This window comes from Pristiophorus japonicus, chromosome 4 (assembly GCF_044704955.1).
Source record: "Pristiophorus japonicus isolate sPriJap1 chromosome 4, sPriJap1.hap1, whole genome shotgun sequence".
NCBI classification, from domain to species: Eukaryota; Metazoa; Chordata; class Chondrichthyes; family Pristiophoridae; genus Pristiophorus; species Pristiophorus japonicus.
The window spans coordinates 156,338,040-156,365,920 of NC_091980.1; the positions used below are offsets into that span (position 1 = coordinate 156,338,040).

Consider the following 27,881-nt stretch of genomic DNA (forward strand, 5'->3'; position numbering starts at 1 on the left):
CCCAGAGAGGCCGCGATTTCAGGCCCATTAGGACAGGTGACCAAACACTTGGCCAAAGAGGCGCTTCAGGATTGAGTAGTTAGGTCCTGAGGTGGGCCTTGAACCCACGATCTTCTGGCTCAGACCAACTAGAACACACTGGCACTGCGGCAATGATACAGTTTCTCCAGTCATCCAGGAAGGCCAGGAGCAAAGAGCCAAACTTTGGTGCTACAGAATTGGCTCATAGTGAAAGGGCGGATTTCACAGGGCCACTGCGCTCCGTTCTATCACTCCGCTCCGACAAAATAAACACAGCACAATCTCCCAGCAAAGTCTCCAGGCACGGGTTTACTCCCAGTGAGTTGAACGTTTTTTTTTTGACTGGTATGGTTCATCCCTGCTGAAGATTACTCCGACTCGATCAACATTCAATTCAGTTATCAGAGCTCGTCGGGTGCCAGGAATTTACAGCAAGAAATCGAAAGATTTCCTGGCCTCTGAGTTGCTTATTTTTCTCTCTGCAGACTATAGTTGCAGCGGAAGATTTTATTTTGCTGAATTAAGCAGTTTTGTGTGTGCGATTTTTCCTTCTTTGAAATGGATTTGAAGAAAAGAAAGAGAGTGCCTTTGGGACATTATATAAATGTGAATGATGTTTCTATAAATACAAGTTCCTTCTCTTTCTGCTTCCTAAAGAACTAAGATGATTCAGGAGTTAACATAAGAAACAGGAGCAGTAGTAGGCCATTCGGCTCCTCGAGCCTGCTCCACTCAATAAGATCATGGCTGATCATCGGCCTCAACTCCACTTTCCCGTCCGATCTCCATGTCCCTTGATTCCTCTAGAGTCCAGAAATCTATCGATCTCAGCCTTGAATATATTCAGAGACCCAGCTTCCACAGCCCTCTGGGGCAGAGAATTCCACAGATTCACAACCCTCTGAGTGAAGAAATTCCCCCTCATCACAGTCTTAACATCACAGGCCACACCTGGAGTATTGTGTACAGTTTTGGTCTCCTAACTTGAGGAAGGACATTCTTGCTATTGAGGGAGTGCAGCGAAGGTTCACCAGACTGATTCCCGGGATGGTGGGACTGACATTTCAAGAAAGATTGGATCAACTGGGCTTGTATTCACTGGAGTTCAAAAGAATGAGAGGGGACCTCATAGAAACGTTTAAAATTCTGACGGGTTTAAACAGGTTAGATGCAGGAAGAAAGGGCCCAAGTTTCGAGCCGCGCCTAGAACGGCGCAGTCCCAACCTGGACGCCCGTTTTTCGCGCCACAAAGTGCGCCTAAAAAAAACTTCCAGATTCTCCAGCTCCCTGCAGGTCGTTTGCAGCTGGGCGCAGCACAGCACGAGCTGTAGGGGGCGGAGCCAGGTCCCTGCGCTGAAAACAGTGCCGGGAGCTCTGCACATGCGCTACAGTGGGCACGCAAGTGCAGTAGCTCCAGGCGCCCAAAACTGTGTGGGAGGGGCCCGAAGCACGCAGCCCCTAGCCCTGGCCCAATGGCCTCACTGGGGCTGCGTGAATAAGGCTCCTCCCACGCCCAGCTCCTGCTTCCTCCCGACCCGACTCGACTCCCGCTTCCCGCCCCCCGCCTCCGGACTGGACCCGACACCGACCCGACTCTCGCTCCCCCCCCACCCGCCACTGGACCGGACCCGACACCGACCCGACTCCCGCTTCCCCCCACCCCCCCCCCCCGCCCCCGGACCGGACCCGACCCCGACACCGACACCGACTCCCGCTTCCCCCCGCCCCCGGACTGGACCCGACCTGACCTCCCTCCCCCCGACCTGACCTCCCTCCCCCCGACCTGACCTCCCTCTCCCTCCCTCCCTCCCCCCGACCCGAACCGAACCGACCTCCCTCCAACCAACCCCCCGACCCGCGTTCCCCCCGACCCGACCCAACGCCACCTACCTGTAAATCTGGTGCTGGGGACGGGCCCTGCCCGAAGTCTCAGGCCCGGCCCGTTCAGCCTCCCTCCCCCTTCTCCTTTCCCCCCCGCCATCTCCTTTCCCCCCACCCCATCTCCTTTCCCCCCACCCCATCTCCTTTCCCCCCCCCATCTCCTTCCCCCCCATCTCCTTCCCCTCCACCTCCTCCCTCCCTCTCACTCCCCCTCCCCCTTCTCCCCCTCCCCCTTCTCCCCCCATCCCCCTTCTCCCCCTCCCCATTCTCCCCCCCTCCCCCTTCTCCCCCCTCCCCTTCTCCCCCCTCCCCTTCTCCCCCCTCCCCTTCTACCCCCCTCTCCTTCTCCCCCCCTCCCCTTCTCCCCCTATCCCTCCCCTTCTCCCCCCTATCCCTCCCTCTGCTCCCCCCTCTCTCCCTCTACTTCCATCTTCCCCCTCCCCTTGCTGTCAGAAACACAGACACTGACAGACAGAGAATGAGAGACACACACAGACAGACAGACAGAGAGATAGAGACACTGACAGAGACACACTGGGGGGGGGGGGTGGGGGGGATCCCAGCACGCTGTTGGAGGGCTCCCGGTGCTGCAGTCGGTAAGTAGAAAATGTTTTATTTATTGATTATTTGAAAAACAAATTATTTCTTATTAATTTTTTTTGATTGATTTATTGGTTGATTTATTGATGTTTTTATCATTTATTATTGATGATGGCTCTTTATTTGTAAAACTGAAGTGTTTAATGTTTGTAAACTTCCCTTTAAACCACCCCCATTCCCTACGCCTGATTTGTAACCTACGCCTGATTTTCTAAAGTGCAGACAAGGTTTTTTCGAGCGTACAAAAATCTTCACTTACTCCATTCTAAGTTAGTTTGGAGTAAGTTTTCACTGCCGAAACTTTGAAAACAGGCGTAAGTGGCCGGACACGCCCCCTTTTGAAAAAAAAATTCTGTTCCAAAGTGAAACTGTTCTAACTGACTAGAACTGGAGCAAACTAAATGGCGAGAATTACGATTTCTAAGATACTCCGTTCTACACCAGTTGCTCCTAAAAATCGGGAGCAAATCATGGCGAAACTTGAGGCCAAAGTTCCCAATGTTGGGGAAGTCCAGAACCAGGAGTCACAGTCTAAGGATAAGGGGTAAGCCAATTATGACCGAGATGAGGAGAAACGTCTTCACCCAGAGTGTGGTGAACCTGTGGAATTCTCTACCACAGAAAGTTGTTGAGGCCGATTCACTAAATATATTCAAAAAGGAGTTAAATGTAGTCCTTACTACTAGGGGGATCAAGGGGTATGGCGAGAAAGCAGGATTGGGGTACTGAAGTTGCATGTTCAGCCATGAACTCATTGAATGGCGGTGCAGGCTCAAAGGGCCGAATGGCCTACTCCTGCACCTATTTTCTATGTTTCTATGTTTCTATGTTAAATGGCTGACCCCTTATCCTGAGACTGTGCCCCCTTGTCCTAGACACTCCAGCCAGGGGAAACAACATCTACCCTCTCAACATCTCAGCATCTACCCTCTCAATCCCCTTTAGAATCTTATAAGTTTCAATGAGATCACCTCTCATTCTTCTAAACTCCAGAGAGTATAGGCCCATTCTACACAATCTCTCATAGGACAACCCTCTCATGCCAGGGATCAAACTAGTGAACCTTGGTTCCACCACCTCTAAGGCAGATATAAATTTCCCCAGATAAGGAGATCAAAACTGTGCACAGTACTCCAGGTGTGGTCTCACCTAGGCCCTGTACAATTGTAGCAAGACTTCCTTACTCATACTCCAACCCCCTTGCAATAAAGGACAACATACCATTTGCCTTCCCAATTGCCTGCTGTACCTGCATGCTAACTTTCTGTGTTTCCTGTACGAGAACACCAAAATCTCTCTGAACACCAACATTTAATAGTTTTTCAACATTTAAAACATATTCTGTTTTTCTATTCATCTATCAAATAATCTCACATTTCCCCACATAATACACCATCTGCCATCTTATTTCCCACAACATGTGGGAATAGAAAATTGGTCTGTACCTTTTTAAAATTTCTATCCACCTCAGTAAATGTATTGAGTGCTGTGGGTGATAATAGAGTAAGGAAACCTTGTTGAACCTCTTGTGGTGCTGTGAGGGGCCCGAGTTGCCTTCCTCCATCTCCGCCATGCCTCCAGAATTATTTAATTTTCTATTATTACACAGGGTACCAGACACGACTTGTGTTCTGCACCATCGACAATGAGGCTTATCCCGATTATTTATGCAGAGGCCAAGTTCGGCCAAACAGCAACAAAACCTGCAACCCTCAGTCCTGCCCACGGACTAAACGGTGAGTGAACACGAGCCTGGGCCCAGCATTGTAAGTCAACCTGAATATACAGCATCACTCATTGGTCAGCTGGTAATAACCCTCCCCAATGGTTCCCTGGGTAATAACCCTCCCCAATGGTTCCCTGGGTAATAACCCTCCCCAATGGTTCCCTGGGTAATAACCTCCCCAATGGTTCCCTGGATAATAACCCTCCCCAATGGTTCCCTGGGTAATAACCCTCCCCAATGGTTTTGTGGGTAATACCGCTCTCCAATGGTTCCCTGGGTAATAACCCTCCCCATTGGTTCCCTGGGTAATAACCTTCCCCAATGGATCTCTGGGTAATAACCCTCCCCAATGGATCCCTGGGTAATAACCCTCCCCAATGGTTCCGTGGATAATAACCCTCCCCAATGGTTCCGTGGGTAATAACCTTCCCCAATGGTTCCCTGAGTAATAACCCTCCACAATGGTTCCCTGGGTAATAACCCTCCCCAATGGATCCCTGGGTAATAACCCTCCCAAATGGTTCCGTGGGTGATAACCTTCCCCAATGGTTCCGTGGGTAATAACCCTCCCAAATGGTTCAGTGGCTAATAACCCTTCCCAATGGTTCCCTGGGTAATAATATTAACAAACAACAAGGTACATTGCATATTATCTGGTAATATGGCAAATAATTATGTCTACAGTACGTAAAGGGTTAAATTACAAGGAGAGGTTGCATAAACGTGATTTGTATTCACTTAAGTTTAGAAGTTTGAGGAGTGATCCCTGAGTTGTTTAAAATATTGTCCCCAATGAGAGGGTAGATAGAGAGAAATTATTTCCTCTGGTGGGAGAGTCCAGAACATGGGGGCATAAACTTAAAATTAGAGCCAGGCTGTTCAGGGGTGAATTCAGGAAGCATTTTCTCACACAAAGGGTCGTGAAAAGCTAGAACTCTTTCCCCCCCCCCCCCCCCTAAAAGGTTCTGGATGCTGGGGTCAATTGGAGCTTTCAAAACTGCGATCGATAGATTTTTGTTGGCTAAGGGTATCAAGGGGTATGGAGCAAAGGCAGGTAAATGGAGTTAAGATACAGATCAGCCATAATGTACAACAACAACTTACATGCATATATATATAGCACCTTTAACATAGTAAAATGTCCCAAGACACTTCTTAGAAGCCTTTTCAAACAGAATATTTGACACGGAGCCACATAAGGAGATGTTAGGGCAGGTGACCAAAAGCTTGATCAAAGAGATAGATTTTAAGGATCATCTTAAGGAAGTAGAGAGAGGTGGAGAGGTTTAGGGAGGGAATTCTAGGCAGCTAAAGGCACGGCCACAGATGGTAGGGCGAAGGAAATCGAGAATGCTTAAGAGGCCAGAATTAGAGGAACGCAGAGATCTTGGAGGGTTGCACGGCTGGAAAAGGTTACACAGATAGGGAGGGACAAGGCCATGGGGGGATTTAAACACAAGGCTGAGAATTTTAAAATTGAGGCATTGCCAGACTGGGAGCTGATGTAGGTCAGCGAGCACAGGGGGTGATGGGTGACTGGGACTTGTTGCAAGTTAGGACATGGGTCAGCGAGCACAGGGGGTGATGGGTGAGCGGGACTCAGTGCGAGTTAGGAGCAGGAGTGGGAGCGGCGGCTAAAAGAGAGCTAAGTGGCGAGTTAAAAAATAAAAAACAAGGAATAATGTCATAGGACAGCAAGTAGGTGATTAGTTGGTGAGTATTACAGCTCTTTTGCTCTCTAGGTTAGGTAATTGGAATAAATTCAGAGCTGGGAGAGTATTAACTACTATAACGTTATTGAATTAATAACTTAAACTATATTAACTAATTAAAACTACAAATTAAAAGTAAAAATAATTTTTTGAATGAAAACGAACTAATTATCTAAATAAAATAAGGTTGATAGAGATGGCAGGGCAGGTGGTATGTGGTAACTGCAGCATGTGGGATTTGGTGGAGAGCATCGCGATCCCGAGCAACCATATCTGCAGTAAGTGCCTGCAACTCGAGGGACTTCGACTGGAGTGTGAGCTGCAGACGTTGCGATGCATCAGGGAGGGGGAGAGTTACTGGGACACTTTGCTCCAGGAGGCAGTCACAACCCTTAGGTTAAGCAATACTTTAGAGTTAGTCAATGGTCAGGGATAGGAGGGTGTGACTGCGAGTCAGACAGGTATGGGGACCCAGGATGCAGTGCTGGAGGAGCCTCAGTCCTTGACCCTGTCCAACAGGTACGAGGCACTTGTCGCCTGTGGGGATGAGAACAAGGACTGCAGGGAGGATGGGCAAACTGACCATGGTACTGTGGTACAGGGGGCCATCCAAGTGGGGGGAGTAAAGAAGGAATGTGGTAGTGGTAGGGGACAGTATAGTCAGGGATACTGTTCTCTGCAGCCGCGACAGGGAGTTCCGAAGGTTGTGTTGCCTGCCCGGTGCCAAGGTTAAAGACATCTCCTCGCGGCTGGAGAAGAACTTGGAGTGGAAAGAGGAGGATCCAATTGTTGTGGTCCATGTAGGAACCAATGACATAGGTAGAACTAGGAATGAGGTTCCGCTGAGGGAGTTTGTGGAGCTAGGATCCAAATTAAAAAGCAGAACCTCAGAGGTAATAATCTCTGGATCGTTACCCGAGCCAGAGGCAAATTGGCATTGGGGCAAACAGATTAGAGGTTTAAATGCGTGGCTCAAAGAGTGGTGTGGGAGGAAGGGGTTTCAATTCATAGGGCACTGGCACCAGGGGAAAGAGGGAGCTGTTCCGTTGGGACTGGCTGGAACCTTGTCCTGGTGAACCAAATAACCAGGGCAGTAGACAGGGCTTTAAACTAATGCAGGGAGGTTGGAGGAGTCAGGAAAGAGTAAATTTAAAAGCAGCAAGAGAAATGTCAAGGCTCTAGAGCAGAGCAGAGTTTTGGGTAAAAATAAGCAGAGTGAGTCAGGACAGGACAGAGAGAGTAACAACGGTAATAGGGCATCACTGACTATGGTGACATCAGGGAAAAATAGAAATAAGCCAAAGCTAAAGGCACAATATTATGCGCAAAGCATTCGCAACAAAATAGATGAATAGAAATTAATAGGTTTGATCAAATAGCCATTATAGAGACGTGGTTGCAAAGTGGCAAACTAAATATTCCAGGATACTTAACTTTTAGAAGAGATAGGCAAAATGGAAAAGGAGGAGTGATAGCCCTGAAAATAAAGGATGGGATAAAGACAGTAGAGTGAAAGGATTTTAGTTCTGAAAATCAAGACATAGAATCAGTTTGGGTGGAGCTAAGAAACAGCAAGGGGCAGAAAACATTGGTGGGAGTTGTTTATAGGCCCCCAAACAGTCGTAGTAATGTAGGGCAGAGTATAAATCAGGGACTTGGAGCTGCATGTAACAAGGGTAATACAATAATCATGGGGGGCTTTAATCTACATATAAACCAGGCAAACCAAATATGCAGTAATAGTGTAGAAGACAAATTCATGGAGTGTATATAAGATGGTTTTCTTGATCAGTATGTTGAGGAACCAACTAGGGAACAAGCTATTTTAGATCTAGTATTGTGCAATGAGAAAGGGTTAATTAATAACCTTGTAGTAAAGGTGCCTTTAGGGAAGAGTGATAATGTGATAGAATTTTATATTGAGTTTGAAAGTGATTTAGTTAAATCTGAAACTAGGGTCGTAAATCTAAACAAAGCAAACTACATAGGTATGAGGGGCGAGTTGGCTAAGGTAGATTGGGAAAATACATTAAAAGGTATGATGGTAGACATGAAATGGATAGCATTTAAAGAATTAATACATAATTTACAACAAACATACATTCCTTTAAGGCACAAAAACCCCACAGGAAAAGTGGTCCAACCGTGGCCAACAAGAGAAGTTAAAGATAGTATTTATATTGTTGCCAAAAAGAACAGTATTCCTGAGGATTGGGGGGATTTTAGAATTCAGAAAAGGAGGACCAAGAAATTGATAAACAAAAGGAAAACAGAATATGAGAGTAAACTAGCGAGAGACGTAAAAACAGACGGTAAAATCTTCTATAGGTATGTAAAAAGGAAAAGATTAGCAAAAGTAAATGTGAGCCCCTTACAGGCTGAGACAGAAGAAATTATAATGGGGGAATAAGGAAATAGCAGAGAAATTAAACAAATACCTTGTGTCTGTCTTCACGGAAAAAGACACAAAAAACTTGCCGGAAATAGTGGAGAACAAGGGTCTAGCGAGAATGAGGAACTGACAAAAATTAGTATTAGTTAAAAAAAATAGTACAGGAGAAATTAATGGGGCTGAAAGCCGATAAATCCTCTGGACCCGATGTCCTACATCCTAGGGTTTTGAAAGAGGTGGCTATAGAGATAGTGAATGCATTGGTCGTCATCTTCCAAAATTCCATAGATTCTAGAGTGGTTCCCGCAGATTGGAAAGTAGCTAATGTAACCCCGTTATTTAAGAAAGGAGGGAGAGAAAATGGGGAACTACAGACCAGTTAGCCTGACATCAGTAATGGGGAAAATATTAACATATATTGTTAAGACATGGTAACAGGGCATTTAGAAAATAATAATATGATTGGGCAGAGTCAACATGGATTTAAGAAAGGGAAATCATGTTTGACAAATCTGTTGAGATTTTTGAGGTTGTAACTAGTAGAATAGATAAGGGGGAACCAGTGGATGTAGCGTATTTGGAATTCCAGAAGGCATTCGATAGGGTGCCACACAAGAGGTTATGAAACAAAATTAGGGCTCATGAGATTGGGGATAATATGGATTGAGGATTGGTTAATGGACAGAAAACAGAGGATCATTTTTGGGATTGGCAGGCTGTAACTAGTGGGGAGTCCAGAACCAGGGGTCACAGTCTCTGAATAAGGGGCTGGCCATTTAGGACTGAGAAGATGAGAAATTTCTTCACTCAGAGGGTGGTGAATCTTTGGAATTTTCTGCCCCAGAGGACTGTGGAGGCTCAGTCTGTGAGTATATTCAAGATGAGAGACCACCAGCCGCAGGTCGGGGCCATAAAACGAGCGGAGATGCAGTGGCCTGGGAGCAGCATGGAGGCCACTTCAGTGAGCAGCGCGAGCTGGTGCAGAAGGGTGATGACTTGGAGAAGGGCGACTGGATTGGACGCCACCAAAATCCAGGGCGCTGATTGGAGCGTGGGCAGGTACAGCAGGAGAGGGGGCAAGCAACAGAGGAGCGGCGAGGTCGGGGCGAAGGAGCGGCGAGAGATTGTAGAGCGACCCAGGAGAGACCCAGGAGAGGCGTGAGTTCGGGGCCTAGAAGAGGCGAGGGCCAGCCCACACTGCGATATGTGTGCGCACTAGGTCCGTGCAGTAGAACTGGTCTCCAGTCCTGGTTAACCCTTGCCGCTGGACCAAGACCTAGCTCTGTCAAGCCCGTGTGGTGTGCAACGGCCACCACATGTTAAAAAAATCCACGCACAGGCATCTTCCACCCTTCAGGATGTAGTTCGGGAACCTGGAATATTAGGTCCTTCATTGAAACAACTGTGAACTCATGCTTTTTTGGTGGAAGCAAGTCATCCTCGATATGAGGGTCCGCCTAAGAAGAAGATATTCAAGACAGAGATCGATAGATTTTTTGGATATTAAGGGAATTAAGGGATATGGGGACAGTGCAAGAAAGTAGAGTTGAGGCAGAAGATCAGCCATGATCGAGGGGCCGAATGGCCTACTCCTTCTCCTAATCCTTATGTTTTTATGATACGAGTTTTGGATGAGCTTAAGTTTAATAAGGGTGGAAGATGGCAGGCTGGCCAGCAGAGCATTGGAATAGTTGAGTCTGGAGGTGACCAGTGTTTCAGCAACAGATGAGCTGAGGCAGGGGTGGAGACGGGTCATGTTACGGAGGTGGAAGTGATGTTACAGAGGTCTTGGTGATGGAGCGGCTATGTGTTCAGAAGCTCATCTTGAGGTCAAATACAACACCAAGGTTGCAACCAGTCTGGTTCAGCTTCAGACAGTTGCCAGGGAGAGGGATACAGTCGGTGGTCAGGAAACGCAGTTTGTGGCAGGAACTCCCAATATTTAACTGGAGAAAGTTTCTGCTCATCCAGTACTGGATGTCGGACAAGCAGTCTGACAAATCAGAGACAGTGGAGGGGTGGAGAAGGGAGGTGAGGTAGAGCTTAGTGTTGTCGGTGTACATTTGGAACCTGATGATGTGTTTTTGGATGATGTCACCGAGGGGCAGCATATAGATGAGAAATAGGAGGGGGTGAAGGATAAATCTTTGGGGAGGACACCAGAGGTAACGACGCGGGAGCGGGAAGAGAAGACATTGCAGGGCATTCTCCAGCTACGATTCAATAGATCAGAATGGAACCAGGCAATGGCTGAAGTGTATCGAGAGTGGTAGATGGGAGACCAGCCAGAAGAGCATTGGAATAGTTGGTCTAGAGGTAAGAAAGGCTTGGATGAAGGTTTCAGCAGCAGATAAGCTGAAGCAGGGCGGAGTTGAGCGATGCTATGGATGTGGAAGTAGGTGGTCATTGTGATGGAGCGGATCTGGGGTCGGAAGCTCATCTCAGGATCAAATAGGATGTCAAGGTTACAAACAGTCTGGTAGCTTCAGAACAGTGGACAATGGAGAGGGATTGGAATCGGTGGCGAGGGAACGACGTTTGTGGCGGGGACCAAAGACAATGGCTTCAGTCTTCCCAATGGAAGAAATTTCTGCTCATCCAATAGTGGATGTGGGACAAACAATAGTGTAACAATTTAGAGAGAGAGGAGGGGTTGACGAAGTTGCTAGTGAGGTGGGACTGGGTCGCCTGTGTACATATGGAACCTATTGGCCCAGAAATCCTGGTTTCTCCTTCTCGCGGGCGTTCGACTGGATTCTAGAAAAAAGATGCGCACCTACCTGTTCCTGCTGCACCCACACGAGTTCCCGGTCCTGAGGCCTCCACTGACTGCGCATCAGGACGTGCGCAGGCCTGGAGCTGCAGTCACATGGCTCTGGGCAGCCAATCAGGTAAAGTATGTTCTCATTCATAATAATGGGAACTCGCTAAGAATGAGAACCCCCCCCCCCCCAACACAAAACATTAATTAAAAAATAGAAAAAAACACTACATATTTAACATTAATTTAAATTAAAGTTATTTATGTATTATTAAAAATATATATTTTTCCGATTTTTAAAAAAGTTTTTTTAATTATGCTTTAAAATAAATTTAACGTAGTGGGCAGGGTTTTAAAAAATAAAATAGGTTTTTTAATTTAATTTTTTATGTTTTAAGTCTATTTTAAAACTGTAAAAGTAGGCTATGCGCAAGAGTTTTCAGGACATCCGCTGGGCAAGATATGGGTAAATCCCACAATCTTGCCCATGCGAATGTCCTGACTGTGGAGGTGCGGAGGATCTGTCGAGCTCCAGTTTGACAGATCGGAAAAGCTGGTTTTCAGCGCATGCACATTGCGCTCCGTACCTACTCTGTACCCACTCCATACGGACCCGGGGAGGCCAGAATTTCTGGGCCAATGTGTTTTCGGGTGATGTCGCCGAGGGGCCGCATGTAGATGAGACACAGGAGGGACTAAGCATCGGGGGCTCGATTTAATTGACTGGTGGATCAGGCTCCAGGGCTGTGTGGCCTATTCCTGCTTCGATGCGGTGTTTAAACACATGTCAATAGATCAACATTCTATGAATCATATATTGGAATTGAGCCAAATATTATCAAAGCTTTTTAAAAAAAAATAATAAATTTGTTCCATGTATAAGGATTTCATTCCTAAATCGACCACGTGCATGGACTTGGAAGCAATGTCTGATGTCGGAAGTTCACAGGTAACCTCGGCAACTGCTCTGGGATGGGTGCGCTGGCAAGGTGATTAAATCAGAGGGGGCAAAGCGGTTCTTAATTGCCATTTTCTTTTGCTTGGTAGAGTTTATCTAAAAGGTGGTGTGTGCTTTGTAGTGGAGATAGAGCTTGCTTGGAGCCTGGGAGGGGCAGAGAGGCAGCTTGTGGGGCTCCCTGGTGTGCTGTCTTGTGATCGAGGTGATAGCAGTCGCTTGCACTGTGGGTTTAGGGTATGGTGTCTGTCCTTGCATTTCAGGGTGCAATTTGTGTTTTCGCAGAAGCATGCATTAGGTGAGTCACAAGGGTTTTCCTGCCTTGTGATCAGTCAGCGATTTATTACCAGCCTGTACTCTGCTCACTGACAAACTCCTTCAAAGGAGTTGGCAGTCATCCTGGAAGTGTGTTCCCACAAGCCAGTGGAGGGTCTGTTTAGACATATTTAAACTTTTCAACCAACACGAGAATTCTCTTCTGTAATCCAGCAGCGAATTATCGAGACAATTTAAGAATCTTAAATGTATCTAAACGAAATAAATCCGGCATTCTTTCTTTCCTTCTTCTGCCCCACTGCACCGCTCCAAACATTCCCCGGTGCTGCCACATTTAAGGATTCCCTCCTCCGCTTGCCTGTCAAATCACAGGATGCTCAGCCCCGCCTCTTCTTGACCTCAGTACCGCCGCTAGCTCGCCGTCAGCAATTCCATGGGAGGTGTGAGTGAGTGAGTGTGTGTGAGAGTGAGTGTGTGTAAGAGAGTGTGAGTGTGAGTGTTTGTCTGTGTGCATGGATTTCTACCTCATAAATATATCTTAGCCTCTCATTTTCTTCCAATCACTAAATTCAAAATGGTTTTGTACATGAATGTCGCCATTTAATTTCCCAGCTCTGCGTTTCCAAAGAGTTGTGATTCCCCTGAGCATCGTTTCATTGTGTATTTTGCTGAGATGTTATTTGTGGAGATTCTGTGCCTGAAGTCCCGCCCCTATCTCCATGTCCTTGCTCTTTACTTTGAACCAGATGATCGGAATGCCAGAGCTGTGTAATTTCACTTGGTTTGTGGACTATAATTATAGTTCATTGACAGCGGGAGGTTATCAGTTCCTCATCACCCTGCCCGGTGTTTATCCTGTAACAGAAGGTTAGATGTAGGCCATGGGAACATGTGGGAACATCTGTAACACTCACCATTTCCCTGGTTTTAAGTGCCAATTTAATTTTATATAGAATGTACAGCACAGAAACAGACCATTTGGTGTTTATGCTCCACACGAGCCTCCTCCCACCCCTCTTCCTCTCACCCCATCAACATGCCCTTCTATTCCTTTCTTCCTCATGTGTTTATCCAGCTTCCCCTTAAATGCATCGATACTATTCACCTCAACCACTCTGTGGTAGCAAGTTCCACATTCTCACCACTCTCTGGGTAATGAACTTTCTCCTGAATTCCCCATTGGATTTATTTGTGACTCTCTCATATTTATGGCCCCTAATGTTCGTCTCCCCTCAAGTGGAAACATCATCTCTATGTCTTCCCGATCAAACCACTTCATAATCTTAACTACCTCTATCAGGTCACCTCTCAGTCCTTTTTCTAGAGAAAAGCACGCCAACCTCTTCATAGAATTACATAGAATGTTAATAACTTTTGTCCATATCTTGCACCATGTCTGTCATTTGCTCTCAATCTTCTGCATATTGTCCTATCCCCTCTGCACCATAATGTACAGGACCGTCTGACCCTCCATGTTATCCCACAATTAGTGATTGTCCTGTACTAAACCGTGGTCTGTACAAGTATATAAATTCCTCTGCTCCGCTGGACCGCTGGGCAAGCCACATTGTCCGCATGCCAGACATGAGACTCCCAAAGCAAGCGCTCTACTCGGAACTCCTTCACGGCAAACCAGCCAAAGGTGGGCAGAGGAAATATTACATGGACACCCTCAAAGCCTCCTTGATAAAGTGCAACATCCCCACCAACACCTGGCCCAAGACTGCCCTAAGTGGAGGAAGTGCATCTGGGAGGTTGCTGAGCACCTCGAGTCTCATCACCGAGAGAATGCAGAAATCAAGCGCAGGCAGCGGAAAGAGCATGCGGCAAACCAGTCCTACCCTCCCCGTCCCTCAACCTCTATCTGTCCCACCTGTGACAGGGACTGTGGTTCTCGTATTGGATTGTTCAGCCACCTAAGAACTCATTTTAAGAGTGGAAGCAAGTCTTCCTCGATTCCAAGGGACTGCCTATGATGATGAGTAAATTCCTCACATCAGGAATGTTTTTTGGGGGGAGGGGTGGGGGAGTTTAATTAATGAAGAGTATTGTGGAGAATTCTGATTAGTCATTAACCTGTTTGTCGATGTTGACCTTAATTTTGGATTGACCAATCAGCTGGAAGACGGGGGAGTGGAGCACGTGCTCGGTGACGTGTGGGGGAGGTGTGCAGACCAGGTCGGTGTTCTGCACCCTGTCAGAGGGGAGCCGAGGGGAGGCAGTCCGCGACGATTCCGAATGTGCTGCAGTCACGATGAAACCGCCCAACCGGCAGGTCTGCAACCTGCTCCAGTGTGCCGCGTGGAACTCCGGGCTTTGGTCTGAGGTAGGTATAATGTGTGCAGCGGTGAGCATGCTCACGGGTTTGTTGGTCCCACGCTTCTGATCTTTGGGCACCTGGTGCGGGGAGCAGGGAGGTGGGGGGAGCAAGCAGATCGGAAGGCCTCCTCGTGGCCCTGCTCCTGGGTCTGGCCAAGGTGGCCATCAACTGGTCCAGGCAGCGGGCGATCGAGGGGGTCATTCAGCCCGACTGCCTGCCTCTCTTTCGCGGCTGCATCCGAGCCAGGGTGTCCCTGGAGATGGAGCACGCGGTGTTCACTGGTACGCTCGCGGCCTTCCATGAGAGGTGGGCACCAGAGGGACTGGAGTGCATCATCACCCCCGGCAACAGAATTTTAATTTAATTTGGCAAAGTTCCCAGCTGATTTGGAAATTTGTGGGTTCTAATGCCCTTACTAAAAGGGGGTACTTGATTTTAAAGTTCTATCTAAAATAGTTGTAGAGCTGTTGAGTTGGGAGTGGCTTAGCCAGTCACGTGATGTTCACAAGACTCAATAAAACCCCAGCCAGTTGGGTTCTGGGGATCCACGATGAGGCAGGTGGTTGTGAGCCTGGTGGATGAACTGGTAATGTGTCGTGTGATTGTTAAACCTTTGTTAATAAACCAACTAGTTCTTAATAGCAATGTGTTGCTATGAATTCTTAAACAAATAACCCATGAAGCAAACACATTGCAGTAGGGGTCATAAACTAGCCCATGGTCACTCTGCTAACCTATCTTCCCGTGGTCCAGAATGGCAGGTTTGAAGAAAGTCAGAACTTGCATTTCTCTAGTGCCTCAGGACGTCCCAAAGCACTTTACAGCCAATGAAGTACTTTTGGAGTGTAGTCACTGTTGTAATGTAGGAAATGTGGTAGCCAATTAGCAAGTTCCCACAAACAACAATGTCATAATGATCAAATAATCTGTTTTAGTGATGTTGTTTGAGGGATAAATATTGGCTAGGACACCGGGGATAACTCCCCTGCTCTTCAAAATGGTGCCATGTTGGAACATAGGAACAGGAGGAGGCCATTGAGCCCCTCGAGCCTGTTCCGCCAGTAAATGAGATAATGCCTGATCTGTGACCTAACTCCATATACCTGACTTTGACCCATATCCCTCAATACCTTTAGTTTAACAAAAAGCTATCAATCTCCGATTTAAAATTAACAATTGATCCAGCATCAATCGCAGTCTGTGGAAGAGAGTTCCAAACTTCGACCACCCTTTGTGTGTAGATGTGTTTCCTAACCTCACTTCTGAGAGGTCTGGCTGTAATGTTTAGACTATGCCCCCTAGTCCTAGACTCCCCAACCAGCAGAAATAGTTTCCCTCTATCTCCCCTATCTGTTCTCCTTCATATCCTGAAAACTTTGATCAGATCACCCCTTAACTTTCTAAATACTAGGCATACAACTCCAATTAGTGTAGTCCCTCCTGATAACTTACCCTTGAAGTCCGGATATCATTCTGTAAACCTACACTGCACTCCCTATATATCCTTCCTGAGATGTGGTACCCAGAACTGCTCACAGTACTCCAGGTGTGGTCTAACCAGGGCTTTGTATAGCTGTATAGCCCCCTGGTATTCTAGTCCTCTAGATATAAAGACCAGCATTCCATTAGCCTTTTGATTATTTTCTGTACCTGTCCCTGACATTTTAATGGTCAATGTACCTGGACCCCCCAAGTCCCTTTGGACCTCCACTGTTTTTTAACTTTTCACCATTTAGAAAGTACCTTGTTCTATCCTTTTGGGGTCCAAATTGGATGACCTCACATTTGCCTACATTGAAATCCATTTGCCACAGTATTGCCCATTCACTTAATCTGTCGATATCCCTGTGTAATTTTATGCTTCCATCTACAATGTCGCTTATCTTTGTGTCATCGGCAAATTTGGATATATGATTTTCTATACCATCATTTAAATCGATAATAAGTATTGTGAATAGTTGAAGTCCCAACACTGATCCCTACGGGACAGCATTAATCATATCCAGTGGATGTGGTGTATTTGAACTTTCAGAAGGCTTTTGACAAGGTCCCATACAAGAGATTGGTGTGCAAAATTAAAGGACATGGTATTGGGGGTAATGTACTGAAGTGGATAGAGAACTCGTTGGCAGACAGGAAGCAGAGAGTCTGGATAAATGGGTCCTTTTCAGAATGGCAGGCAGTGCCTAGTGGGGTACCGCAGGGCTCAGTGCTGGGACTCCAGCTATTTACAATATACATTAATGATTTAGATGAAGGAATTGAGTGTAATATCTCTAAAGTTTGCAGATGACACTAAGCTGGGTGGCGGTGTGAGCTGTGAGGAGGACGCGAAGAGGCTGCAGGGTGACTTGGACAGGTTAGGTGAGTGGGCAAATGCATGGCAGATGCAGTATAATGTGCATAAATGTGAGGTTATCCACTTTGGGGGAAAAAACACGAAGGCAGAATATTATCTCAATGGCGGCAGATTAGGAAAAGGGGAGGTGCAACGAGACCTGGGTGTCATGGTACATCAGTCATTGAAAGTTGGCATGCAGGTGCAGCAGGCGGTGAAGAAGGCAAATGGTATGTTGGCCTCCATGGCTAGGGGATTTGAGTATAGGAGCAGGGAGGTCTTACTGCAGTTGTACAGGGCCTTAGTGAGGCCTCACCTGGAATATTGTGTTCAGTTTTGGTCTCTTAATCTGAGGAAGGACGTTCTTGCTATTGAGGGAGTGTGGCGAAGGTTCACCAGACTGATTCCCGGGATGGCAGGACTGACATATGAGGAGAGACTGGATCGACTGAACCTGTATTCACTGGAGTTTAGAAGGATGAAAGGGGATTTCATAGAAACATAAAATTCTGACGGGACTGGACAGGTTAGATGCAGGAAGAATGTTCCCGATGTTGGGGAAGTCCAGAACCAGGGGACAAGGGGTAAGCCATTTAGGACCGAGATGAGGAGAAACTTCTTCACTTAGAGAGTTGTTAACCCGTGGAATTCCCTACCGCAGAGAGTTGTTGAGGCCAGTTCATTGAATATGTTCAAGAGGGAGTTGGATATGGCTCTTATGGCTAAAGTGATCAAGGGGTATGGAGAGAAAGCAGGAAAGGGGTACTGAGGTGATGATCAGCCATGATATTGAATCATGGTGCAGGCTTGAAAGGCCGAATGGCCTACTCCTGCACCTATTTTCTATGTTCTATGTTTCTATCCTGATAATTTGAGTACCTACCCATTATACCTGCTCTCTGTTTCCTGCTACTCAGCCAAATTCCCAACCACGTTAATAATTTGCCCTCAATACCATGGGCTTCTACCTTAGTTAATAATCTCTTTTGTGGGATTTTATCAAATGCCTTCTGGAAGTCCAGATAAGTAACATCCATAGACATTGCCCTGTCCACTACTCTAGTCAACAAATTATTATCAAAAAATTAAATCAGGTTTGTCAGGCATGACCTATCTTTCACCAATCCATGCTGGCTCTCTCTGATCAACTGAAAGTTTTCAAGGTGTTCAGTCACCCTATTCTTAGTTATAGACTCTAGCAATTTCCCAACAAGATGCTAGGCTAACTGGTCTATAATTCCAGGGTTTCCTTCTCTCATCTTTCTCAAATAGTGGAACGACATGCACAATTTTCCAATATAAAGGAGCGGTTCCTGAATCGAGAGAACTTTGGAAGATTATAGTTCGTGCATCTGCAATGTGCTCACATACTTCCTTTAAACCCTTGGGATGGAAACCACCAGGGCCTGGGGATTTGTCGCTCTTTAGTCCCATTATTTTCTTCATTACTGTTATTTTATTTTTGGTGAATTTTATTGAATCCTTGATTACTTTCTCGGGATTACTTTTACTGTAAACACTAACGCTAAGTAATTATTCAACATGTCTACCATTTCCTTATTATCACTGACAGTACCACCACTTTCAACTTTTAAGGGACCAACATTGTTACTGATCACCCTCTTTGTCCGAATATAATTGTAAAAGTTCTGTATATTGATTTTGCTATCCCCTGCACGTTTATTTCATACTCCCTTTGTGTAGCTCTTACTATCTGTTTTGTGACCCGTTGCTGCTCTTTGTATCTCTCCCATTTTCCAGGATCTGTGCAATTTTTGTATACTTTTTGTATGGGTTACCAGCCCTCCAGGATTACCCTGGACTCTCCAGGAATGAAAGATTTATCTCTAGGAGACTGCTGTGAGCAACCCGGGAGGGAAATCGTAGGGGCGTTAAAAAAAATGCTTTTTAAAATTTTCTTTGATTGGTTTTGGCTATTAGTTATAAAAACATTGGACATGGGAGAAAAGACTGTTTGACTGACCATCAAGAATCATCAAATTGGGTAACGAAGTTTGTTCGCTTTGCGATTGGCCATAGGGAGGTGGTGCGTCGTGGGGATGGACGACCAATGGTGGGAGTGTGGGCGTGGTTGAAGGCAGGAGGTCATGTGATGCAACCTCCAGGAATATGTCCAACCAGACATGGCAACCTTAGTGCTGTGGGATCTTTTCTGTCCATCCGAGAAGGCAGACGGTTTAACATCTCACCCGAACGATGGCACCTCCGAGAGTGCAGCACTCCCTCAGCTCTGCACTGGAGTGTCAGCCTGGATTATGTGCTCAAGTCCCTGGAGTGGGACTTGAACCCACGACCTTCTGACTCAGAGGCGAGAGTGCTGCCCACTGAGCGACGGCTGACACTGGCAGGTGCAGTTTAACAGAAAGTATGATGGGGTACACTTTGGGTGTAACCACAACTGGTGGGGCTACATTCGAAATGGGGAAGCGTTTGGAGGAGGGTGATAATTGAACAAAGGAATTTTAGGGTCCAGGAATATAATTTACTTAAAATATCATTCACGTGCAAAGAAACCTATCAGAAAGATTATTGAGGTTCTGAGCCTCATCACAAAAGGTTAACATAAACATTGGGAATGACTAGCTCAGTTGTACTGTAGGGTGTGCCTACGAACTAGCGCTCCGAGGCCGGCTGTTTAGCTCGGGATTTTCGCATGCTCAGCTGACCTAGCGATCTAAGAGAGGTGTACAACGCCTCCCTTAGCAGCCCGCCCCACACATCAGAATCAAAGAATCTCACAGCAGAGAAGGAGGCCATTTGGCCCATCGGGCCTGTGCCGGCTCTTTCAATGAGCTGTTCAATCAGTCCCAAATGTACTTGAACAATGTGCATTTATTAAAACAACACCCACTCCTTATGAGGTATCAAGGGATATGGAGGAAAGGTGGGTAACTGGTCACCTCCTCACCCTATTTTCCTTTTTTAAAAAAAAATCAAACATTGTAGTTAATGGATGAATTTATTAGTAGCCGACCACTGGTTTCTTGGTTGCGTGTATTGTTAACTCTGACCCTGCCTCTCGTGCTGTTGCAGTGTTCCGTGTCGTGCGGCGAGGGGATTCAGACCAGGTCCGTCTCCTGCATGTTGCGATCAGGAAGCCAGCTGCCAGACTTTATCTGTTCCCCTCAGACGAAGCCATCAGTCGTCCAGGCCTGTGTGCGTGACATCTGCCGCGATGTCTTCTCGTGGTATATTGGGGCCTGGGGCCCGGTAAGTCCCACATCGAACGGACAGCGTGGCTCCACTCGAGCCTCCTCCCACCCCTCTTCAGTTCACCCTACGATACTACTATTCCTTTTTCCCTCATGTGTTTATCCAGCTTCTCCTTAAACATATCTACGCTATTCACCCCAACCACTCCCTGCGGTAACAAGTTCCACATTCTCACCACTCTCTGAGTAAAGAAGTTCCTTCTCAATTCCCGATAGGATTTATTGGTGATTATCTTACATTTATGGTCTCCTAGTTTTGGACGCCTCCACAACTGGAAACATCTCTACATCGACCCTATCGAACCCCTTCATAATTTTAGAGATCTCTATTAGATTACCCCTCAGTTTTATCGAGAGAAAAGCACCCCAGCCTGTTCAGCTTTCCCTGATAGTTATAACCTCTCAGTTCTGGTATCCTTGTGAATCGTCGTTGCATCTTCTCCAGTGCCTCCATATTTGGTTCTTATCACCCTGAGCCAATCGGTTTTTTGCTCCCCGGGGTTCTCCTCTGCGGGAGAGGCGGATTCTTTCTGTGTTACAGGTTCACGGACATCCGTAACCTTCATGTTCCTCATCTCCTAAGTGTTCACTGTCTGTGGGCCTGGACAATGAGTATTGCCAATGAAACATCTACAGAGCCGGGTTATGCTCACTTCCTGCATTTTCCAGTCGGCGTCACACAACAGTAACTAGGAGTGGGAGCTGTGGCTGATTTTCTCCCCCCCCCCCCCCCCCCCCCACCCCACTCCCCCTGTGGCCCAGCAGGTCCTGAGACTAACTGACACCCCCATTGTGATTCTTCACAGTACCACGGGGCTCTCCTGCTGGTCAAGCGGGTAAAGGCACCACACCGTGTGCCAGCGAGGTTCCAGGTTTGATGCCCAGTGATTGCTGTATTTGTTCATCACCTGCCCAGCAGTTGGATGCATTTGAATATGAATCGGGTCAGATTTGACTTAGGCTCACACACGTGCAGACTGAGCACTTGGGTAGATGTTGGAGGGCAGCTGGGATCTGTAGGACTGAAATGCAACTGGAGATGGGGTCTGTGGGATTCAAACCTGATGAGAGTATACTAGGGCTGGATCTTTGGCTTCTTTCCGCTCCTGTTAGCGCCCCAGAGGGGCGGCAATGGCGGCGGTGAGCTCCTCGAGGCGGGCAGTCATCTTCTAGCGCCCTGCTGGGACATTCGGTGCCGGTTTCGACGGGGCGCGAAGCATTACTGCCCGGGAGAGGTGAGCCGGTGTGCAACGCCCCTGGTTGCGACACCAGCTCGATTTGTGACTCCCACCCGACCCGTACGCCCCGCAGCGCCCCCTGGTGGGACCGCCTGGGAAAGCGGGCAGTCTGACCAATACCGGCCACAGTGAGGTCAGTAAGGTCCACCTCAGGCAAGTGTGATTGGTTTTCATTTTTTTTTACAATTTATGTTGTGGTGGCGTGGCTTATGTATTGGGAATGTTTTGGGTGGAGGGATTTCTTTTCAGGTTTTTCTCCCCAGGCCTCTCTCAGAGCGCTCCCAGGCCAGCTATGTAGCTCGGGATTTTCATTTGCTCAGCCGGCCTAGCGCCCTGAGAGAGGTGTGTAACGCCTCCCTTAGCGCCCCGCCCCACACTCGGGGCCCAGCTGACCAATTTTGCTGACTGAGGCACAAATTGTTCCCGGGCACAAACTTTACCGCCCCGCCGCCATTACTGTCCCAAAATCGGCAGAACCGATAATCCAGCCCATAATATGGCTACAGAGGAGGAAAGGATAAAATTGGAGCGACGGAAGTGGGATCTTGCTGGTCTGGCTTTATCGTGGCAGTATTGTTTTATTGCAGCTCTCGGTGCCTCTTGTGTCTTGTTGCAGTGCTCGGTGACGTGCGGTGAGGGGATTCAGACCAGGTCTGTCTCCTGTATGTCCCAATCGGGTGGCCAGCTGCCAGACTTTGCCTGCTCCTCTCAGCTGAAGCCCTCGGCCATCCAGCCCTGTGCCCTCGGCACCTGCTCCAATTTTTTCTCTTGGCACGTTGGGGCGTGGGGCCTGGTGAGTTTCCAAATATTTTTTCCTTTCTTGTTTCCCGGACCAGAAAATCAGATGATTCTTAACAAATGAATATATAATGACTCTCGTTTCCTTTGCTGACTGAGTTTGAAATGTTGGTCAGTGGATGTACAGAATGGGGAAGAGAGGTGCTAATTTCAAAACATTGGCGTTTTGGGGCTACGTACTTTCAGCAGTCCAAAAAGGCAACTTTGCTTGTGATGTGAATGAGATGTGACTGTTGACATATACAATGTCACTGAAAAGACAGAGTCAGACGATGTTCCCCCGTGAGTTTAGCAATGTGTAACTGCCCTGCACAAGAGCAGGAAAGTCCCAGGATTATTGTGCACGCTATGTGGAATTGGTGTACATGCAAAGAGCTTAACGCATGCTTCAGGCGTGGGTAAAGGGCGCCTCTTAATTTGTCCTTGCCCAAAATGGTGGCCAGCGCTCTGCCGTATGGAAATGTGCGTGCGTGCTTCCTGTCCACCATATTGGGGTCTTAGTCCGCTTAGCGCCCGAAATACGTCTGCTGCATGGGGCCACTTTCGAGGCCATTGTGGGCAAGATCATCATTGATGCTGTTGTGTGATAATTGGACTAGGTTTTCCAGAGGTTGATTGTGGAGGATTGTTATCAACCCATATCATTTCCTGCTGCCAATGCTCCCACTTTTAGTAGCAATCAAAGGATAGACGTTGAGTTTGCGTTTGATTTCCTGTTAGGAAGCAAGGAGCTTGAGTGGACGGATAACCCGCCAGTCCAGCTCACGGCCTCAGCTGGTTGAGCGTTTCCAGTTCTGGGCCAATCCTCAAGAAATTCTGGAAGAGAAAATAAAAATAAAGAAAAGATTTGCATTTCTATAGCGCCTTTCACAACCTCAGGAAGTCCCAAAGCGCCTTACAGCCAATGAAGTACTTTGGAAGTGTAATCACTGCTGTAATGTAGGAAACGCGGCAGCCAATTTGCGCACAGCAAGCTCCCATAAACAGCGACATGATAATAACCAGATAAACTGTTTTAGTGATGTTGATTGGGGGATAAATATTGGCCAGGACACCGGGGATAACTGCCCTGCTCTTCTTCCAATAGTACTGTGGGATCTTTTACCTGAGAGGGCAGACCAGGCCTCAATTTAAATGGGTCTGAAATGCTTTCTCAGTCGAAATCTCTCTTGCAATCTTGTGATGTTTTATTAGGAAGAGAAGAGAATCTAAATGTTGAAATGGTAAGTGGAGAATTCAGTGATGTGTGGCCCATTGGTTCTGTCTCCGCAGTGCTCCAAGAGCTGTGAGTCGGGCCGTCGGAAACGGCAGATCATCTGCTACGACCAGGATCGCAAATATCAGGACCCGCAGAAGTGCAATCCAAGGATCTATCCGCGTGAGATCGAGGATTGCAACACTCAGCCCTGCTATCTGCCACAAGGTGAGTCAATGTGGGCAGGGTTGCTTCATTTTATTTCCTCTTGACAGTTCTGGGTGACTGTCTCTCTTTATTCAGCATAAAAGCAATCGTATTTTTCTTCATTTTCGGGATGTGGCCGTTGCTGGCAAGGCCGGCATTTATTGCCCACCCCTCGTTACACTGAGCCGCCGCCTTGAACCGATTTGATACTGACTACATGGCAGCTGGAGTCCGGCAGATGTTGATGAAAATAAAAAGAGCGAGCCAATGTGGGTCAGCAAGCACAGGTGTGATGGGTGAGCGGCACTCACTGCGAGTTAGGACACGGGCTGCCGAGTCTTTGGCTCACCTCTAGTTTACATAGGGTAGAATGTGGGAGGCCGGCCAGGAGTGCGTTGGAATAGTCAAGTCTAGAGGGTTTCAGCAGCAGATGAGCTGAGGCAGTGGTGAGACGGGCGATGCTACGGAGGTGGAAATAGACAGTCTTAGTGATGGTGCGGATATAGAATATAGAAAATAGGTACAGGAGTAGGCCATTCGGCCCCTCGAGCCTGCACCACCATTCAATAAGATTATGGCTGATCATTCCCTCAGTACCCCTTTCCTGCTTTCTCTCCATACCCTTTGATCCCCTTAACCGTAAGGGCCATATCTAACTCCCTCTTGAATATATCCAATGAACTGGCATCAACAACTCTCTGCGGCAGGGAATTCCACAGGTTAACAACTCTGAGTGAAGAAGTTTCTCCTCATCTCAGTCCTAATTGGCCTACCCCTTATCCTAAGACTATGTCCTTTGGTTCTGGACTTCCCCAACATCGGGAACATTCTTCCCGCATCTAACCTGTTCACTCCCGTCAGAATCTTATACGTTTCTATGAGATCCCCTCGCATCCTTCTAAACTCCAGTGAATAAAGGCCCAGTTGATCCAGTCTCTCCTTATATGACAGTCCAGCCATCCCTGGAATCAGTCTGGTGAACCTTTGATGCACTCGCTCAATAGCAAGAATGTCTTTCCTCAGATTAGGAGACCAAAACTGAACACAATATTCCAGGTGAGGCCTCACTAAGGCCCTGTACAACTGCAGTAAGACCTACCTGCTCCTATACTCAAATACCCTCGCTATGAAGGCCAACATACCATTTGCCTTCTTCACCGCCTGCTGTACCTGCATGCCAACCTTCAATGACTGATGAACCATGACACCCAGGTCTCGCTGCACCTCCTCTTTTCTTAATCCGCCATTCAGATAATATTCTGCCTTCGTGTTTTCGCCCCCAAAATGGATAACCTCACATTTATCCACATTATACTGCGTCTGCCATGCATTTGTCCACTCACCTAACCTGTCCAAGCCACCCTGCAGCCTTTTATCGTCCTCCTCACAGCTCACACCGCCATCCAGTTTAGTGTCATCTGCAAAGTTGAAGATATTGCACTCAATTCCTTCATCCAAATTGTTAATGTATATTGTAATGAGTTGGGGTCCCAGCACTGAGCCCTGCGGCACTCCACTAGTCACTGCCTGCCATTCTGAAAATGACCTGTTTATTCCCACTCTTTGCTTCCTGTCTGCCAACCAGTTCTCTATCCACATCAATACATTACCCCCAATACCATGTGCCTTAATTTTGCACACTAATCTCTTGTGTGGGACCTTGTCAAAAGCCTTTTGAAAGTCCAAATACACCACATCAACTGGTTCTCCCTTGTCCACTCTGCTAGTGTCATCCTCAAAAAATTCCAGAAGATTCGTCAAGCATGATTTCCCTTTCATAAATCCATGCTGACTTGGACCGATCCTGTCATTGTTTTCTAAATGCGCTGCTATTTCATTCTTAATGATTGATTCCAACATTTTCCCCATTACTGATGTCAGGCTAACCGGTCTATAATTACCCGCTTTCTCTCTCCCTCCTTTTTTAAAAAGTGGTGTTACATTAGCTACCTTCCAGTCCATAGGAACTGACCCACAGTCGATAGACTGTTGGAAAATGATCACCAATGCATCCACTATTTCTCTTCACATATTTATAGAAGCTTTTGCAGTCAGTTTTTATGTTCCCTGCAAGCTTCCTCTCATACTCTATTTTCCCCCGCTTAATTAAACCCTTAGTCCTCCTCTGTTGAATTCTAAATTTCTCCCAGTCCTCAGGTTTGCTGCTTTTTCTAGCCAATTTATATGCCTCTTCTTTGGTTTTAACACTATCCTTAATTTCCCTTGTTAGCCACGGTTGAACCACCTTCCCAGTTTTATTTTTACTCCAGACAGGGATGTACAATTGCTGAAGTTCATCCATGTGATCTTTAAATGTTTGCCATTGCCTATCCACCGTCAACCCTTTAATTGTCATTTACCAGTCAATTCCAACCAATTCACACCTCATACCATCGAAGTTTCCTTTCCTTAAATTCAGGACCCTAGTTTCTGACTTAACTGTGTCACTCTCCATCTTAATAAAGAATTCTACCATATTATGATCACTCTTCCCCAGGGGGCCTCGCCCAACAAGATTGCTGATTAGTCCTTTCTCATTACACATCACCCAGTCTAGGATGGCCAGCTCTCCGATTCGTTCTTCGACATATTGGTCGAGAAAACTATCCCTAATACACTCCAGGAAATCCTCCTCCACCGCATTACTACCAGTTTGGTTAGCCCAATCAATATGTAGATTAAAGTCGCCCATGATAACTGCTGTACCTTTATTGCACACATCCCTTATTTCTTGTTTGATGCTGTCCCCAACCTCACTACTACTGTTTGGTGGTCTGAACACAACTCCCACTAGCGTTTTCTGCCCTTTGGTATTCCGCAGCTCCACCCATACCGATTCCACATCATCCAGGCTAATGTCCCTCCTTACTATTGCATTAATTTCCTCTTTAACCAGCAACGCCACCCCGCCTCCTTTTCCTCTCTGCCTATCCTTCCTAAATGTTGAATACCCCTGGATGTTGAGTTCCCAGCCTTGGTCACCCTGCAGCCATGTCTCTGTGACGACAATTACATCATATCCGTTAACTGCTGTTTGCGCAGTTAATTCATCCACCTTATTTCGAATACTCCTCGCATTGAGGCACAGAGCCTTCAGGCTTGTCTTTTTAACACACTTTGCCCCTTTAGCATTTTGCTGTAATGTGGCCCTTTTTGTTTTTTGCCTTGGATTTCTCTGCCCTCCACTTTTACTATTCTCCTTTCTATCTTTTACTTCTGCCTCCATTTTATTTCCCTCTGCCTCCCTGCATAGGTTCCCATCCCCCTGCCATGTTAGTTTAACTCCTCCCCAACAGTACTAACAAACAGTCCCCCAGGACATTGGTTCCGGTCCTGCCCAGGTGCAGACTGTAGTTGAAAGCTCATTTCAGAGTCAAATAAGACACCAAGGTGCGAACAGTTTGGTTCAGCCTAGGACAGATGCTAGGGAGAGAGATGGAGTCGGTGGCTAGGCAACGCAGTTTGTGACGGGGACCGAAGACAATGGCTTCAGTCTTCCCAATATTAAATTGGAGAAAATTTCTGCTCATCCAGTACTGGATGTCGGACAAGCAGTCTGACAATTTAGAGATGTGGAGGGGCCGAGAGGAGTGGTGGTGAAGTAGAGTTTAACAACCAGAGGGGTAGAATATCGTGGGGGTGGTTCCCGATCTTGCGCTGTAACCAGGGTAAGATTGGCGGAAACTCAGAGAAACTACAGGAGACCAGGAAGCACTTCCTCAGACCAAGGGTGGTGGAAATCTGAAACTCATGCCCTCAAAAGGCTGTGGACACTGGGGGTCAATTGGAGCTTTCAAGACGGAGATCGATAAATGTTTGTTCGGTAAAGGTATTAAGGGTTATGGAATCATGTCGAGAACATAGAGCTAAGATAAAGATCAGCCATGATCTAACGAATGATGGACCAGGCTCGAGGGGCTGAATTTCCTCCTCCTGTTCCTGTGTCCCACACAAGAACACATGCAATGGAATCCAGCTCCAAGCACTCACAGATAAATGTTGACTCAATGGCAGCTGGTGGGATTGAGAGAAACGGGGATCTTTAATGATGCTTCACATGAGAGCACCCCGACACCTGGACTCCCCCATGGGTAAATGGACTCCCCTGTGGCTAAATGGACTCTCCCTTGGGTAAATGGATCCCCCCATGGGTAAATGGACTCCCCCCCCCCCCCCACCCCCCCCCCTCCATGGGTAAATGGATCCCCCCGTTGGTAAATGGACTCCT

At 47.1% G+C, this 27,881-nt stretch overlaps 1 protein-coding gene across 3 annotated transcripts in view; it reads left to right on the top strand.

Annotated features, from left to right (window-relative positions):
• Positions 1–27,881, top strand: part of paplna (papilin a, proteoglycan-like sulfated glycoprotein) — a 279,507-nt gene that overhangs the window by 187,991 nt on the left and 63,635 nt on the right. For 2 of the 3 annotated variants that reach the window (XM_070878697.1, XM_070878699.1), the window contains exons 10-15: positions 4,112–4,238; positions 11,977–12,042; positions 14,443–14,650; positions 20,037–20,213; positions 22,070–22,246; positions 23,524–23,674. In XM_070878697.1, the coding sequence (XP_070734798.1) occupies positions 4,112–4,238; positions 11,977–12,042; positions 14,443–14,650; positions 20,037–20,213; positions 22,070–22,246; positions 23,524–23,674 (906 nt within the window). The remainder of the gene's footprint in view (positions 1–4,111; positions 4,239–11,976; positions 12,043–14,442; positions 14,651–20,036; positions 20,214–22,069; positions 22,247–23,523; positions 23,675–27,881) is intronic. The other variant, XM_070878698.1, reaches the window with a different exon arrangement.